The sequence below is a fragment of the Anomaloglossus baeobatrachus genome, chromosome 3, assembly GCF_048569485.1.
Source record: "Anomaloglossus baeobatrachus isolate aAnoBae1 chromosome 3, aAnoBae1.hap1, whole genome shotgun sequence".
In the NCBI taxonomy this organism is placed as follows: domain Eukaryota; kingdom Metazoa; phylum Chordata; class Amphibia; order Anura; family Aromobatidae; genus Anomaloglossus; species Anomaloglossus baeobatrachus.
The window spans coordinates 25,554,019-25,569,261 of NC_134355.1; the positions used below are offsets into that span (position 1 = coordinate 25,554,019).

The window sequence follows — 15,243 nt, forward strand, 5'->3', positions numbered from 1 at the left end:
AAGGGATAAGGCTACGAGTGGCCCCAACGCCGTAAAAAAAAGGGATAAGGCTCAGAGTGGCCCCAACTCCGTAAAAAAAGGGATAAGGCTCAGAGTGGCCCCAACTCCGTAAAAAGGGATAAGGCTCCAAGTGGCCCCAACGCCGTAAAAAAAAGGGATAAGGCTCCGAGTGGCCCCAACTCCGCAAAAAGGGATAAGGCTCCAAGTGGCCCCAACGCCGTAAAAAAAAGGGATAAGGCTCAGAGTGGCCCCAACTCCGTAAAAAAAGGGATAAGGCTCAGAGTGGCCCCAACGCCGTAAAAAAAAGGGATAAGGCTCAGAGTGGCCCCAACTCCGTAAAAAAAGGGATAAGGCTCAGAGTGGCCCCAACTCCGTAAAAAAAGGGATAAGGCTCAGAGTGGCCCCAACTCCGTAAAAAAAGGAATAAGGCTCAGTGGCCCCAACTCCGTAAAAAAAGGGATAAGGCTCAGAGTGCCCACCACCTCCCCAACATAAGGATAAGGCTCAGAGTGCCCACCACCTCCCCAACATAAGGATAAGGCTCAGAGTGCCCACCACCTCCCCAACATAAGGATAAGGCTCAGAGTGCCCACCACCTCCCCAACATAAGGATAAGGCTCAGAGTGCCCACCACCTCCCCAACATAAGGATAAGGCTCAGAGTGCCTTCAACTTTCCTACAAAGGGACAAGGCTCCGAGTGGCCCCACATCTTCCGTAAAAAGGGATAAGGCTCCGAGTGGCCCCACATCTTCCGTAAAAAGGGATAAGGCTCTGAGTGGCCAACCCCTCAATTACCTTAACGTCCTTTTTATTAGTGTAGTGCCCTTTAAGAGAATGCATTTATCTGTGGCTGCTATTTTCCTTGTTAAACGAATAAAATAAAAAAAAAATTCCAATAAACCAAAAGTAGTTTAATGTCTTTTAATAGCAAACTTACAGGACAGCACAGAAGACAGACGACAACATTAAAAACATGTAGCTGAATGTAGGACGACTCCATTAGAAAAAAATAAAATGTGAATGGATGGAATTTCTCTACATGGCAAAAATGCTACAAACACTTAAGTCGCCATCAATAAGAATTTTACTCAAGAAAAAAAGAAAAAAAAAAATCCAAATGCTGGCATTGTCCAGAAAAAAAAAAAAAACAAAAAAAAACCCCCTCAATGCTTTATTTGTAATTTTTCTTACAAAGTTGACACGGTTACGTCAATGAACGAGGTTCTGTAGAATATATAGAAAACGTGCTCGGCATCCTTACGCGGCACAGGCGGCCATTTTGTGGGCTGAACAGAGGAAAGCAGCCGTTTTACGGAGGGCAGCACCAGTGTTTATGAAACAAATCCACTTCAATAAGAACCAGAGATGGCACGGAGGCGCGAGGTGCGTCCTCACCTCACGTCTGAGTGACCGGGTTCCTGTTGAATTTCAGGCTGACTGAATTCAGCTCGTAAAATGGCCGCCTCGGCGGAGTTAAGGTGACGGATGCACGGTGAATGTAGGATGTCACCCCGCTTTCAAGAAAGAAAAAACTAAAAAAGTCACAAGAATGAAAAATAATGGAAGAAGTTTGCCCACACCTGAACCTGTCCCCTACATTTCCATTCACAACCATATATTTAGGTACCTTTGTAACCCCATGGAGAAAAAAAAAATATATATCTAACGCTCAAACTACCAATTACAAGGAAGAAGAGATTTTTTATTTTTTTCAGGCTTGTAGATGACAAGATAGGAATTTTCGGGGTTTGTTTTTTTTTGTTTTTAGGCGCGTTCTCCGCGTATGCGACGTGCTAGCTGGATGTCTTTTGGCATAATCGTGACGCGTTTGGCGTGGATAGCGCACAAGTTGGTGTCTTCAAACAGGCCGACCAGGTAGGCCTCGCTGGCCTCCTAGGAGACAAGAGGGGACAGAAGAAAACATCAGTCAGGAAAATACAGAGAACAATGGAGAAAATATACAGGAACATAGAAATGGATTATTCTCAGGCATTCTTACATTGCTTATCTAGTCACAAGCCGCCCTAGATAATATGTATAAAGGCTGCCCCATAACATACGTGTGAACAAAGCCAATGGGATATACTGCTGGGCGGTCACAGGAAAGGACATCGTAAAGGCAGTCGAAATTTGGACGGTTTTTGCTCTCATTTTACCCCTGCTGCTCCTCTTAGTAATCCCCATTTATTCTCTTAAATCTGCTGGACGGTACCAGAAAGAAGGAAGAGCGGGCTTTATTTGGTATAAATTTATAGGTATAAATTTATTTGGTATAAATTTCTCTTTACAAAGAGGCGTGACTTAGTAATAATGCAGAACAACCTATAGACCCGCCCCAGAGGATCCCATGAGCCACGCCCTATTGCTAAAGAAAAATATATACATTAAAAAAAAATTTAAACAAAAAAGGAGATTATAAAAACTTTAACCCCTTAACGACCGCGTGCAGTAAAATTACGTCCTAGCGGTCATAACGTTACTGCCCGCGGTCTGCCGGCGGCAGCATGCTGCGATCGGCACACATCTCAGCTGATATTCACAGCTGAGAGGTGTGCCTGCTAGGCACGAGCAGAATAGTTATCTGATCGTGCCGTTTAACCCCTTATATGGCGCTGTCAATATGTGACAGCGCCATTATAAGCGTGATAGCGGTAAACTTTTACTTACCGCCCGATACCGGAAGTCACGTGACGCGATCACGTGACTTCCGATAGTTGTCATGGTAGCACAGGGTCCTGTACTACACATGACTTGCTTTCACTTTCGCTGTGCCCGCTGCACAGTGAAAAAGACAGTGCGCGTATCTGCTGTTTACAGCTAGGTAGCTGTGATCAGCAGATCGTGCAGAGCAATAGGGACTGCTGATCGCAATAGCCCCCTAGGGGGACTAGTAAAATAAAAAATAAAAAAACAAAAAATACCTAAAAAGTTCAAATCACCCCCCAATCGCCTTATTGAAAATTAAAGGGTAAAAAAAATACACACATTTGGTATCGCCGCGTTCAGAAACGCCCGATCAAAATATAAAATCAATTCATCTGATCAGTATATACGACATAGCAGCAAAAAAATTCCAAAACGACGTTTTTTTGTCGCCACAACTTTTGCGCAAAATGCAATAAGAGGCGATCAAAAAGTAGCATCTGCGCAAAAATGGTACTGTTAAAAACGTCAGCTCGAGACGCAAAAAATAAGTAGTCACTGAGCCATAGATCCCGAAAAATGAGAAGGCTACGGGTCACGGAATATGGCGTAAAACGTGCGCCACTTTTTTTGGACAAACTTCCGATTTTTTTTTTTAACCCCTTATATAAAAGTAAACCTATACATGTTTGGTGTCTACGAACTCGCACTGACCTGAGGCATCACACCCACACATCAGTTTTACTATATAGTGAACACTGAATAAAATATCTCAAAAACCATAGTGCTATCGCACTTTTTTTTGCAATTTTTCTGCATTTGGAATTTTTTTGCCGTTTTCCCGTACTATATGGTACAACTGATTGTTTCATTTAAAATTACAGCTCGTTCCGCAAAAAATGAGCCCTCACATGACCATATTGACTGAAAAATAAAAAAAAAGTTACGTCTCAGAAAAAGAATAGCGAAAAAAAAACAAACCGGAAAGCGAAAAATCGGCCGGCCGGTCGTGAAGGGGGTTAATATATTATAGTTCTTTAGCTATAGGGCATGGCTCACAGGATCCTCTGGGGCGGGTCTACAGATTATATCTAGTAATTACGCAGAGTAATTATTTTTATTTTAGGTCTTTTTTTTTTTAACATGTTATCAAACATGGTATAAAGTGAAACTGACTCAGTTTCACTTTATACCATGAATCTGATTGAAACCAATCAGATTCTACCTTTCATTTTCCAAACAGTGTTGAAAACTGGAATCTGATTGGTTGCTAAGGGCAACTGAGTCAGTTTCACTTTACACCATGTTTGCTAACCCTATACTCCTACTGTCTACCTACTTTTGGACCGCCCTGTGAAAAATCTATATTTTTATATCTCCAAAAAAAATATATAAATGTATATTTATAAGTAAAGAAAATTATTTTTTTTTATTTTTCATATCCCTATCGCTACATTTATAAAAAGGAAGGACATATATGGTATATATTTATTATGGCTATTCGACACCTAGAGAATGATTTTGCAGCGACCTCAGGCAGCTTGCGACTGGTGATGGAGATTTTGTTTATACTAAAATTTTAGTGTGACCCTGAAAAATAGATATTTTAAATTGGCAAGTAAACACAGCCCTTCATGATTGCATCAAATCATCCGTGCCGAAAAAAATAAGGACTTAACTAATTTCTGTCATTATTCCGCTCAACTGTTTGGCACGGGGGGAGGGGGAAGAATTAAAAAAAAAAAAAAATAAATAAATAATCATAAAAATATAAAATATATATATATATACATACATACATACACACACATACATATATATATTATCTCTTCTGATTAACTTGTGTAGTCAATGGATGCGGCTCTCATGGATGGAGACTGCGCATAGAATAAAAATGGCTTTACACATGCAATACGTGTCCTGGAGCCACGCAGGGGGAACCACCATTTCCCATCCTATTAGTGCACATGGATGTTATGGACGTCCTCTGCCCGGGATCCTTCTCTATAATCCATATAGGCCAGCAGACAGTACCAGTGCCTGCTGTAATGCTACACTTCTCCTGTAATGGCCACTGTAGGGGATTCAATTTGCTGACTAATCATCCCCTGGCAATGACCGCCGGAGGACAGAGGGGACTGGCTGGGGGGCATCCAAAAGACCGCCGGAGGACAGAGGGGACTGGCTGGGAGGCATCCAAAAGACCGCCGGAGGACAGAGGGGACTGGCTGGGGGGCATCCAAAAGACCACCGGAGGACAGAGGGGACTGGCTGGGAGGCATCCAAAAGACCGCCGGAGGACAGAGGGGACTGGCTGGGAGGCATCCAAAGGACCGACAGAGGGGACTGGCCGAGGGTGCATCGAGGAGACCGCCGGAGGGCAGAGGGGACTGGCCGGGGGGCATCCAGTAAATCGCCGCACATTATTTTAAAGAAGGGCAGTCATGGTACAGTCTGCAGCGGCTCTGATACATGGGTGTAAACAAAAGCTGTAACATTTGTTTTTGCATATGAAAAAAAAAACCATTGCAGCCATTTCTTCTACTGCAGGACGCTCCTGTGTGCGGGTCGGAGGCGCTGGCCCCTGAGGCTGCGGGAATGAAGCGGAGTCTTGAATATCAATCAGCGCAGTCCTGCACAATGTGCTGAGAAGGTTCACACATCACAGGAATCGGCCCGCAGCTATTTTAATAAAATCCAAAATATAGAAAGGGCTGAAGTGAAAAAGCCGCACACCGCGGCCAATTTACAAGTGGAAGAGGCAAGCAGCAGGCCGGGTATTACATTATGGCTGCAAAATTAGCTGCATGTCCAGCCGCCAATCTGCAAGTAATAATCTTGTTAAAATAACACTGGCACAAGAAAGCTCCAAAGAGAAGGGATTGTCCTATCACAGCTAATAACTTATCCTGTACTGATCCTGAGTTACCTCCTGTATTATCCTCCAGAGCTGCACTCACTATTCTGCTGGTGCAGTCACTGTGTACATACATTACATTACTGATCCTGAGTTACCTCCTGTATTATACTCCAGAGCTGCACTCCCTATTCTGCTGGTGCAGTCACTGTGTACATACATTACATTACTGATCCTGAGTTATATCCTGTATTATACTCCAGAGCTGCACTCACTATTCTGCTGGTGCAGTCACTGTGTACATACATTACATTACTGATCCTGAGTTATATCCTGTATTATACTCCAGAGCTGCACTCACTATTCTGCTGGTGCAGTCACTGTGTACATACATTACATTACTGATCCTGAGTCACCTCCTGCATTATACTCCAGAGCTGCACTCACTATTCTGCTGGTGCAGTCACTGTGTACATACATTACTGATCCTGAGTTACCTCTTGTATTATACTCTAAAGCTCCAGTGACAAAATAGCAGGCTTCAGAGCTAAAATCTCAAAGCATCCTCTGTTTGCCAAGTGTCTGTATAGAGATTGTTCTGGTCATTTTCATTAGTGAAATGGTCACCTTTACAAGTAACACAATGCACATTTTCTTACTGAAGCTATCAGGGATGTGTCTCAGGCACCTTCACCATTTCCAATGAAACAGCAGAACTATGAGTGCAGCTCTGAAGCATAATAAAAGGTTTCAACTCAAAACTGAAAAAAAAACAAAAAACGTTGCTCAATTCCACACAATATATGAACACTCAAGTGCTCAAAGAGTGGGTGTGGTGTGGTGTGTGTGTAATTTACCTGCAAAGCACCGATAGCAGCGCTCTGGAAGCGCAGATCTGTTTTGAAGTCCTGGGCGATCTCACGGACCAGACGCTGGAAGGGCAGCTTGCGGATCAGCAACTCAGTGGACTTCTGGTAACGTCTGATCTCACGAAGAGCGACAGTACCCGGCCTTAACGACAAAAGGAGAAAAAAAAACAAGTGTGAAATCACAGCGTACGGCGAGGCACGAAACAGCAGACGAGGACAACAGCGCAGCAAACTGATACGCGTGTTCTTTTTCAGGAGCTCGGCTTACTGTCTGACCCTGGAAGATGCCGCATGGTGGGGTCTCACGTTACAGGACAGTGCCGCATAGATACAGGAACACAATGCACGAGTCCAGCTGCATCACATACCGCTCAAAGGGAACCTGTCACCAGATTTTGGGCCTATAACCTGCAGCCACCACCAGTGAGCTCTTACATACAACATTCTAGAATACTGTATATAGGAGCCCGGGCCGCTGTATAATGTAAAAATCAGTTTTATAATACTCCCCTAGGGGGCGGTCTGATGGGCGTCGTTGCTCTCTGGTCCGGCTCCTCCTCTGCTGCGATCTCTGTCCTATCTAGTGCAGGCTGGTATTGCGGTCCTGCGCAGGCACACTATGATCTGCCTTGCTGAGGGCAGATCATTAAAGTACTGTAATGCACAGGCGCGAGGAAAGATCAGAGGCTGCCTGCGCATGCGCACTACAATACTTTGATCTGCTCTGAGCACATCAGACGGAAATGCGCCTGCGCAGGACCTCAATGCCGCCTTATGTGCATGGTGTAGGAGACGTCATGCACCCAGCCTTCAGAAGGAGGAGGGCGCCAGAGCGCAGAGAGAGGAGGAGGAGGAGGGCGCCAGAGCGCAGAGAGAGAGGAGGAGGAGGGCGCCAGAGCGCAGAGAGAGAGGAGGAGGAGGGCGCCAGAGCGCAGAGAGAGAGGAGGAGGAGGGCGCCAGAGCGCAGAGAGAGAGGAGGAGGAGGGCGCCAGAGCGCAGAGAGAGGAGGAGGAGGAGGGCGCCAGAGCGCAGAGAGAGAGGAGGAGGAGGGCGCCAGAGCGCAGAGAGAGAGGAGGAGGAGGGCGCCAGAGCGCAGAGAGGAGGAGGAGGAGGAGGAGGGCGCCAGAGCGCAGAGAGGAGGAGGAGGAGGAGGAGGGCGCCAGAGCGCAGAGAGGAGGAGGAGGAGGAGGGCGCCAGAGCGCAGAGAGAGAGGAGGAGGAGGGCGCCAGAGCGCAGAGAGAGAGGAGGAGGAGGGCGCCAGAGCGCAGAGAGAGGAGGAGGAGGGCGCCAGAGCTGACCGTCCACTAGGTGAGTGTTATAAAGGTGTTTTTTACATTCTACACAGCAGCCTGGGCTCTTATATACAGTATTATTAAAGGCTCAGTGGTGGTGGCCGCAGCTTATAGTCGCCAGTGACAAGTTCCTTTAGGTGGCTCAGTGGCGTGTCAAGCTAAAATATTTCCCATATGTTTCAATTGTAAAAAACTGCAAAACAGCGTGGCCATCTGCAGTAAAAAGGGTTTACGACAAACTGATACAAAAAGCGGTGAATCCGCATGAGCCGGACGCCCCATATTCATTAAGCACCGAGCGCCTCCTGATTAATTTGGCGCCCCCTTCAGCTGCCCATGCGATAAAGACATAGATGTCACTCCAGTTAGGAGATAACCATAAACTACTTGTTCTAACATTTTGCGCCATTTTAAAAAAACTTTAGTGAAAACGTTTTTAAGTGCAAACTGATGAATTGGGCCTAAAGTTTATTACGAAAAAAAAAAAAAAAAAAAAAGCAGACTTTTTTCCATAAACAGCGCCTCCCCTGTATGTTGGTTGTGTCTGGTATTGCAGATCAGCTTAAGTGAATGAGACTAAGCTGCAATAAGATGCACAATCTGGACGGGAGCAGCACTATCTTTTTTGATTTTCTCTTTTCTGTACAATCGCTTAAAAGACAATCACTCAAAACTTTGCAAAATTAAATAGGACGCAGATGTTTCAAGCGAATATTAGGGTCCGGATTATAACAGAATTATCTTGGAAAGCTGAAGACCAAGTTTTATCCAGTAAATAGATGTTATTGGAGGTTTTGGGGGTTAAAACTATTTCAACCTATTGAGTTTTGACAGGACAGGTCTCAGCAGCCATCAATTACCAATATAGTGAGACCTATATAAATATTCTCCTCTGTGCCACTTTGGGCTCGGCAGTCCTGCCTATCTAGTCTCAAGCAGTAATTCCTTCCACTGATCATTTTAACCCGACTGTACAGTAATAAATAAATAACTCTGCTGATCAAGACTTCTGGTGCCCCCTGGTGTTCAAAGAGTGAACTGCAATTTTTATTTTTTTTTTTTTTTTTTTAATTGAATATTAAGAGAAAGTAGAAAAGAGAGAAATTCTGATGCTATGGTCTTATGTTTAGCGCATAAAGTTGCTAAGGTATTGACCCTTCGAGGGGTGCCTTCTCATGCACGCAGGACGGCGCATAACAAAATACTGAGCTTTTTGGCTGCACGGCGCCTATGGAGTTTAAAATACTTGTTTAACCTATGCAGGCAGAAATGGCAGCGCGCTACTGTCATGGTAGCACGAACAGCACTGATGGCGCCAATCAGCAGGTGCAAAAAAAAATCACCATCACTGCAGCAAACCTTCACATTTGTGACCAAAGTATAGGACTGCTCAGATTCACTGACAGCAAGTGCAGATCTTGACTGTTGTATCGTGTCTAAAGTACGCTTCGATATATATATATATATATATATATATATATATACATACATACATACATACATACATACATACATACATACATACATACATACATACATACATACATACATACATACATACATATTATGTACATATACACACACACATATATAATGTGTGTATGTGTGTATATGTACATTATGTATATATATATATATATATATATATATATATTGGACTTAGAGTACTTTAGACAATACAACAATTAAGATGTCTGCTTGCTGTAATATACTGTATATATACATACACACATTCTATTGGTCTTAAAGTAATAAGGACCTGAATGAACAGCAGGGAGATTTCCAATAAGTAGTAACATGGGAGAGTTTGAGTTCCCAGCGCTCAGCCCATCAGCGGCCGGGGCTTTCCCCAGGATTTGCTGCTCTATAAGCACATCGCACAGACTGAGCTCTGCTGCCCGGACCCAGCGCTATACACGCAAGATTAAAAAAAAAAAAAAATGGGAGTAAAAGCTTTCCTGCCTCACAAGGCATGGAAGACACTGACTGCAGAGATAATGGAGCAGGAGGTCACCAAGGACCAGAGACCCTGTACTGCCATTATGACCGGCATAACCACCAGAGCACGTTAGCGAAATGTACATTACACCAAGAATCAATATAATAAATTGGAAACCTACGACCAGACAGGAAACAAAATGAGCTGCACTCACTATTCTGCTGCTGCAGTCACTGTGTACATACATTACATTACTGATCATGAGTTACCTCCTGTATTATACTCCAGAGCTGCACTCACTATTCTGCTGGTGCAGTCACTGTGTACATACATTACATTACTGATCCTGAGTTACATCCTGTATTATACTCCAGAGCTGCACTCACTATTCTGCTGGTGCAGTCACTGTGTACATACATTACTGATCCTGAGTTACATCCTGTATTATACTCCAGAGCTGCACTCACTATTCTGCTGGTGCAGTCACTGTGTACATACATTACATTACTGATCATGAGTTACCTCCTGTATTATACTCCAGAGCTGCACTCACTATTCTGCTGGTGCAGTCACTGTGTACATACATTACATTACTGATCCTGAGTTACATCCTGTATTATACCCCAGAGCTGCACTCACTATTCTGCTGGTGCAGTCACTGTGTACATACATTACTGATCCTGAGTTACCTCCTGTATTATACTCCAGAGCTGCACTCACTATTCTGCTGGTGCAGTCACTGTGTACATACATTACATTACTGATCCTGAGTTACCTCCTGTATTATACTCCAGAGCTGCACTCACTATTCTGCTGGTGCAGTCAATGTGTACATACATTACATTACTGATCCTGAGTTACCTCCTGTATTATACTCCAGAGCTGCACTCACTATTCTGCTGGTGCAGTCTCTGTATACATACATTACATATCTTAACTTACATCTTGTATTATATTCTTGAGCTGTAAACTTGGTTTTTAATCACACTCCTAACAATTTAGCTTCTAAGAATGCATATATTACCAGAACAAGCTGTGAGCAGACAATAAGCAAGTAGGGATTTAAAATTAAAATGAACCCGTCACCAGGTTTTTGCATCCTAATATGAGAGCAGCATAACTTAGGGGCAGAGATCCTGATTCCAGCGATTTGTCACTTACTGAGCTACTTAGTGTAGTTTTGATAAAACAACTGATTAATCATTACAGGACTACTTGGCGTGCTGCCGGTAGTCCAGCATATTCATGACTATCACTGCTAGATCTGCAGCAGAGAAAACATTGAATTTATCAACATGTCAGCAAACAGCTCAGTAAGTGACACATCGCTGGAATCAGGGTCTCTGTCTCTACATTATGCTGCTCTTAAATGAGGGAACAAAAACCTGGTGACAGATTTACATTTATCAAAAAAAAAAATGCAGCTCTGGAGTATAATACAGGAGGTAGCTCAGGATCATTAATGTAAGTACATAGTGACTGAAGCAGCAGAATAGTGAGTGCAGCTCTGGAGTATAATACAGGAGGTAACTCAGGATCAGTAATGTAATATACACAGTGACTGCACCAGCAGGATAGTGAGTGCAGCTCTGGAGTATAATACAGGAGGTAACTCAGGATCAGTAATGTATGTACACAGTGACTGCACCAGCAGAATAGTGAGTGCAGCTCTGGAGTATAATACAGGAGGTAACTCCGGATCAGTAATGTGTGTACACAGTGACTGCACCAACAGAATAGTGATTGCAGCTCTGGAGTATAATACAAGAGGAAACTCAGGATCAGTAATGTAATGTATGTACACAGCGACTGCTCCAGCAGAATAGTGAGTGCAGCTCTGGAGTATAATACAGGATGTAACTCAGGATCAGTAATGTATGTACACAGTGACTGCACCAGCAGAATAGTGAGTGCAGCTCTGGAGTATAATACAGGAGGTAACTCAGGATCAGTAATGTAATGTATGTACACAGTGACTGCACTAGCAGAATAGTGAGTGCAGCTCTGGAGTATAATACAGGAGGTAACTCAGGATCAGTAATGTATGCACACAGTGACTGCACCAGCAGAATAGTGAGTGCAGCTCTGGAGTATAATACAGGAGGTAACTCAGGATCAGTAATGTATGCACACAGTGACTGCACCAGCAGAATAGTGAGTGCGGCTCTGGAGTATAATACAGGATGTAACTCAGGATCAGTAATGTATGTACACAGTGACTGCACCAGCAGAATAGTGAGTGCAGCTCTGGAGTATAATACAGGAGGTAACTCAGGATCAGTAATGTAATGTATGTACACAGGGACAGCACTAGCAGAATAGTGAGTGCAGCTCTGGAGTATAATACAGGAGGTAACTCAGGATCAGTAATGTATGCACACAGTGACTGCACCAGCAGAATAGTGAGTGCAGCTCTGGAGTATAATACAGGAGGTAACTCAGGATCAGTAATGTATGCACACAGTGACTGCACCAGCAGAATAGTGAGTGCGGCTCTGGAGTATAATACAGGAGGTAACTCAGGATCAGTAATGTATGCACACAGTGACTGCACCAGCAGAATAGTGAGTGCAGCTCTGGAGTATAATACAGGAGGTAACTCAGGATCAGTAATGTATGCACACAGTGACTGCAGGAGCAGAATAGTGAGTGCAGTTCTGGAGTACAATACAGGAGGTAGCTCAGGATCAGTAATTTATGTACACAGTGAGTGAGTGCAGCTCTGGAGTATAATACAGACTAGTGAAGCAATACATTAAAATCATGTGGATTTATATAGTGATCAAACAAAAAAATGTATGTAGAAGCATTCCGAGTGCAAATCTTGTATTGGACAGGAATATAACGGATATCACCATCTGCAATCTTCCCCTGACATTATAATTAGGGCTGTTGGTAACTTGCACCAGTATATAACGGGTTAATGCAGGATCAGACTGAGCGCGGCCGCACGCCATCGCCCTCTAGAGGCCGCTCCGTGCGGTGCAGTGTCTGCCGGAGCTGGTGGGAACCGTGCCAACATCCACGGACCGGGGAAACGAGTGGGAGCAGCGGCCACCCCGCCCCCACCCTACCCCCCCAGGACATGTTAGTGGCCAATCATCATCATCATCAGCACAGACGAGGCCACAGCACCCGACACCCGCCTAACCCAGGCAAGAAGAACATAAAAATAAAAATATAAAATAATAATAAAAAAAAAAAATAAAATTATAAAAATTGCTGAAAACCTTCGAATATCAGAAATCAGCGGAGGGCTGACACTGACGATCAATCGCCGCTTTGGCTTGTGCTTCTGCAATCCCTGCAGCCAGACAGGAGACTTTGCTTTAATTTAACCCCTTAGTGCCCCTCCCCATCAATGAGCAGCAGAGCCCAGCACCATCAGAAGCAGCATGCAAATTAAAATGCACTTAAATAGCAAACTTAATAAAAAAAAAAAAATAAAATTAGAAAAAATATATATAAATCAACCTTATTGCAAAAAAATCAGCATCACAATCAATGTTGCATAAATAAAAAAACCCCTACAATTGTTATGTATATACATGGACAGATGTAGGATTTCAGACTGACATTGATTGAGCTGGTGCACGCATGCGCAGAGATCAGCCTGTTTTTACCTGTAACGATGCGGTTTCTTCACCCCGCCGGTAGAGGGCGCGCTCTTCCTGGCGGCCTTAGTGGCCAGCTGCTTCCTGGGGGCTTTTCCACCGGTGGATTTACGGGCTGTCTGCTTGGTACGAGCCATGGTGTAGAGAAGAGAGGGGTCCTAAACCTGCTGAGCCCCCCCAGATCAGCAGCAGAGGGGGAGAGGGGGGAGGTGGAGGGGCAGAAACACAAGGAGAGCCGGTTATTAGTGGCAGGGACAGAGTCTCCAGCACATCCCATTCACCCAACATCACCGGTTTTTAAACTGTGGCGCTGCACAATCCTGAGATCTCCTCCTCCTCTTACTATCATTGACAAAAACATTCCTAAAAAAAAAGGAGGTGGGGGGCAACTGCACCGATCCTATAACAGCCCACCCTCCCCAATCAGCACATCCTGGGTGCAGTGCAAAGACCCCCAAATACTAATAATCCCCTATCTGGGGGGGGGGAAGCCAGATGTACAGTCAAAGCAAACATTAAACAATAACATTGCCCCCCCCCTACAACAATAAAAAAGCCCCCCCCCTCCCCCTGATCAGGACAAAACCTCCAAATTGTGTGGGTGCAGGTCCTTGCCACCCCCCTTTAGAAGGGCAAACTACAGGGCAATGCCACTTTGTAGTCACCCCTCCCCCCCATCAGCCAGGTCCCAGCTGCTGCAAAATAATCCAGGTGCTGGTAGACCCCCCAAAAAAATCCTCAGCAGTCAGCATTGGGGGGCTGAGCAGTCCACTTTGGGGGTGTTGTGAGTGGGAAGTGGGGGCAGCAGCGAGCGGAGCGTGGAATCGGCGGAGACTCCAAACTGACACAATGTAACAATCTGCAGCGATACAATGTAACCAGCACGTGTAAATAAGGGGGGCTCACAGGGGGGGCAGGGGGTGATCAGGGGGGGACGGGGAGCCCAAAAATACCAACTGCCCCCCTAGAAAGGGCGCATGGGTCCCCTGCTCTGTCTGTGGCAGCTGCTATAGGGGAAATAAATATGGTGACCAGACTGAGAAAGACAAGATGGTGAAGCTCAGCAACTGGGGAACACAGGGACATTTGGGGGGCATTTTGCAACGGTTTTTAGGCACTTTCCTCCACAGTAAAGAGGCCAGGGGGGGCCCAACCTGTTAGTGTAGGGTGTCAGGGGGAGCTTGGTGTTTGTCTGGGGGGGATGCAGCTGCAGGATTGGGGGATTCTGTCGAATAAAGAAGCCCTGGGTAGTGGGGAGGGAAAGCAGGGAAGGCAGCTCCTTGTCTGAGGAGTGAGGCAGGGGGACGCGGCACTCTCCGGCTTTGCAGCCCCAAAAAGTTTGTATGGGGGGTCGGGAGGGGGATGGGGGCAGCCCCGGCGGGGAGGGCAGGGCTCGGGGCTCGGTTTCGGGAGCTTTGTGTCCGGTTTGGGGTCAGGGATTTGCAAATAGAAACTTACCTTCCCGGCTAGCTGAGAGAGCACAGGCTGCTGGCTGCAAACACAATTGAAAAATGGCTGACATTGGTGTGTCCCACAAGCCCTGCTGAGAAGCTGCCTCTCCGAGCGGCAGCCAATCAGGCACAATGGAGGGAAGGCCCAGCCAGGGAAGAGTGTGTACAAACACAAAGACATGCTCCTGCACACTACCACTGCCCGACACATGTGGAGCGCACACTACCACTGCCATACACATGTGGAGCGCACACTACCACTGCCAGACACATGTGGAGCGCACACTGCAACTGCCAGACACATGTGGAGCGCACACTACTACTGCCCGACACATGTGGAGTGCACACTACCACTGCCCGACACATGTGGAGCGCACACTACAACTGCCCGACACATGTGGAGCGCACACTACCACTGCCCGACACATGTGGAGCGCACACTACCACTGCCCGACACATGTGGAGCGCACACTACTACTGCCTGACACATGTGGAGCGCACACTACTACTGCCCGACACATGTGGAGTGCACACTACAACTGCCCGACACATGTGGAGCACACACTACCACTGCCCG

The 15,243-nt window shown here is 45.5% G+C and overlaps 1 protein-coding gene across 2 annotated transcripts; it reads right to left on the reverse strand.

The window, feature by feature from the left end:
- Positions 1-907: 907 nt before the first annotated feature.
- On the reverse strand, positions 908-14,779 carry H3-3A (H3.3 histone A). Of its 2 annotated transcripts, none has more exons than XM_075337959.1 (4): positions 14,674-14,779; positions 13,225-13,379; positions 6,359-6,512; positions 908-1,894 (listed from the first exon to the last, which is right to left on the reverse strand). In XM_075337959.1, the coding sequence occupies exons 2-4, from the start codon at positions 13,350-13,352 to the stop codon at positions 1,766-1,768; spliced, it is 411 nt and encodes a 136-aa protein (XP_075194074.1). In that variant the 5' UTR covers positions 13,353-13,379; positions 14,674-14,779; the 3' UTR covers positions 908-1,765. The 2 variants fall into 2 exon arrangements, with proteins under 2 accessions (XP_075194074.1, XP_075194075.1); XM_075337960.1 differs by having other exon boundaries at positions 13,225-13,382; positions 14,674-14,758.
- Between the last annotated feature and the right edge of the window lie 464 nt (positions 14,780-15,243).

Bases quoted from the DNA above. Each gene is read 5' to 3' on its own strand.
- H3-3A (XM_075337959.1), bottom strand. From the start codon at position 13,352: ATGGCTCGTACCAAGCAGACAGCCCGTAAATCCACCGGTGGAAAAGCC. The intron at 6,513-13,224 runs GTAAAAACAGGC...TTTGTCGTTAAG, and splicing joins AAGAAACCGCATCGTTACAG to GCCGGGTACTGTCGCTCTTC. The intron at 1,895-6,358 runs GTAAATTACACA...CTTGTCTCCTAG, and splicing joins CTGCTATCGGTGCTTTGCAG to GAGGCCAGCGAGGCCTACCT.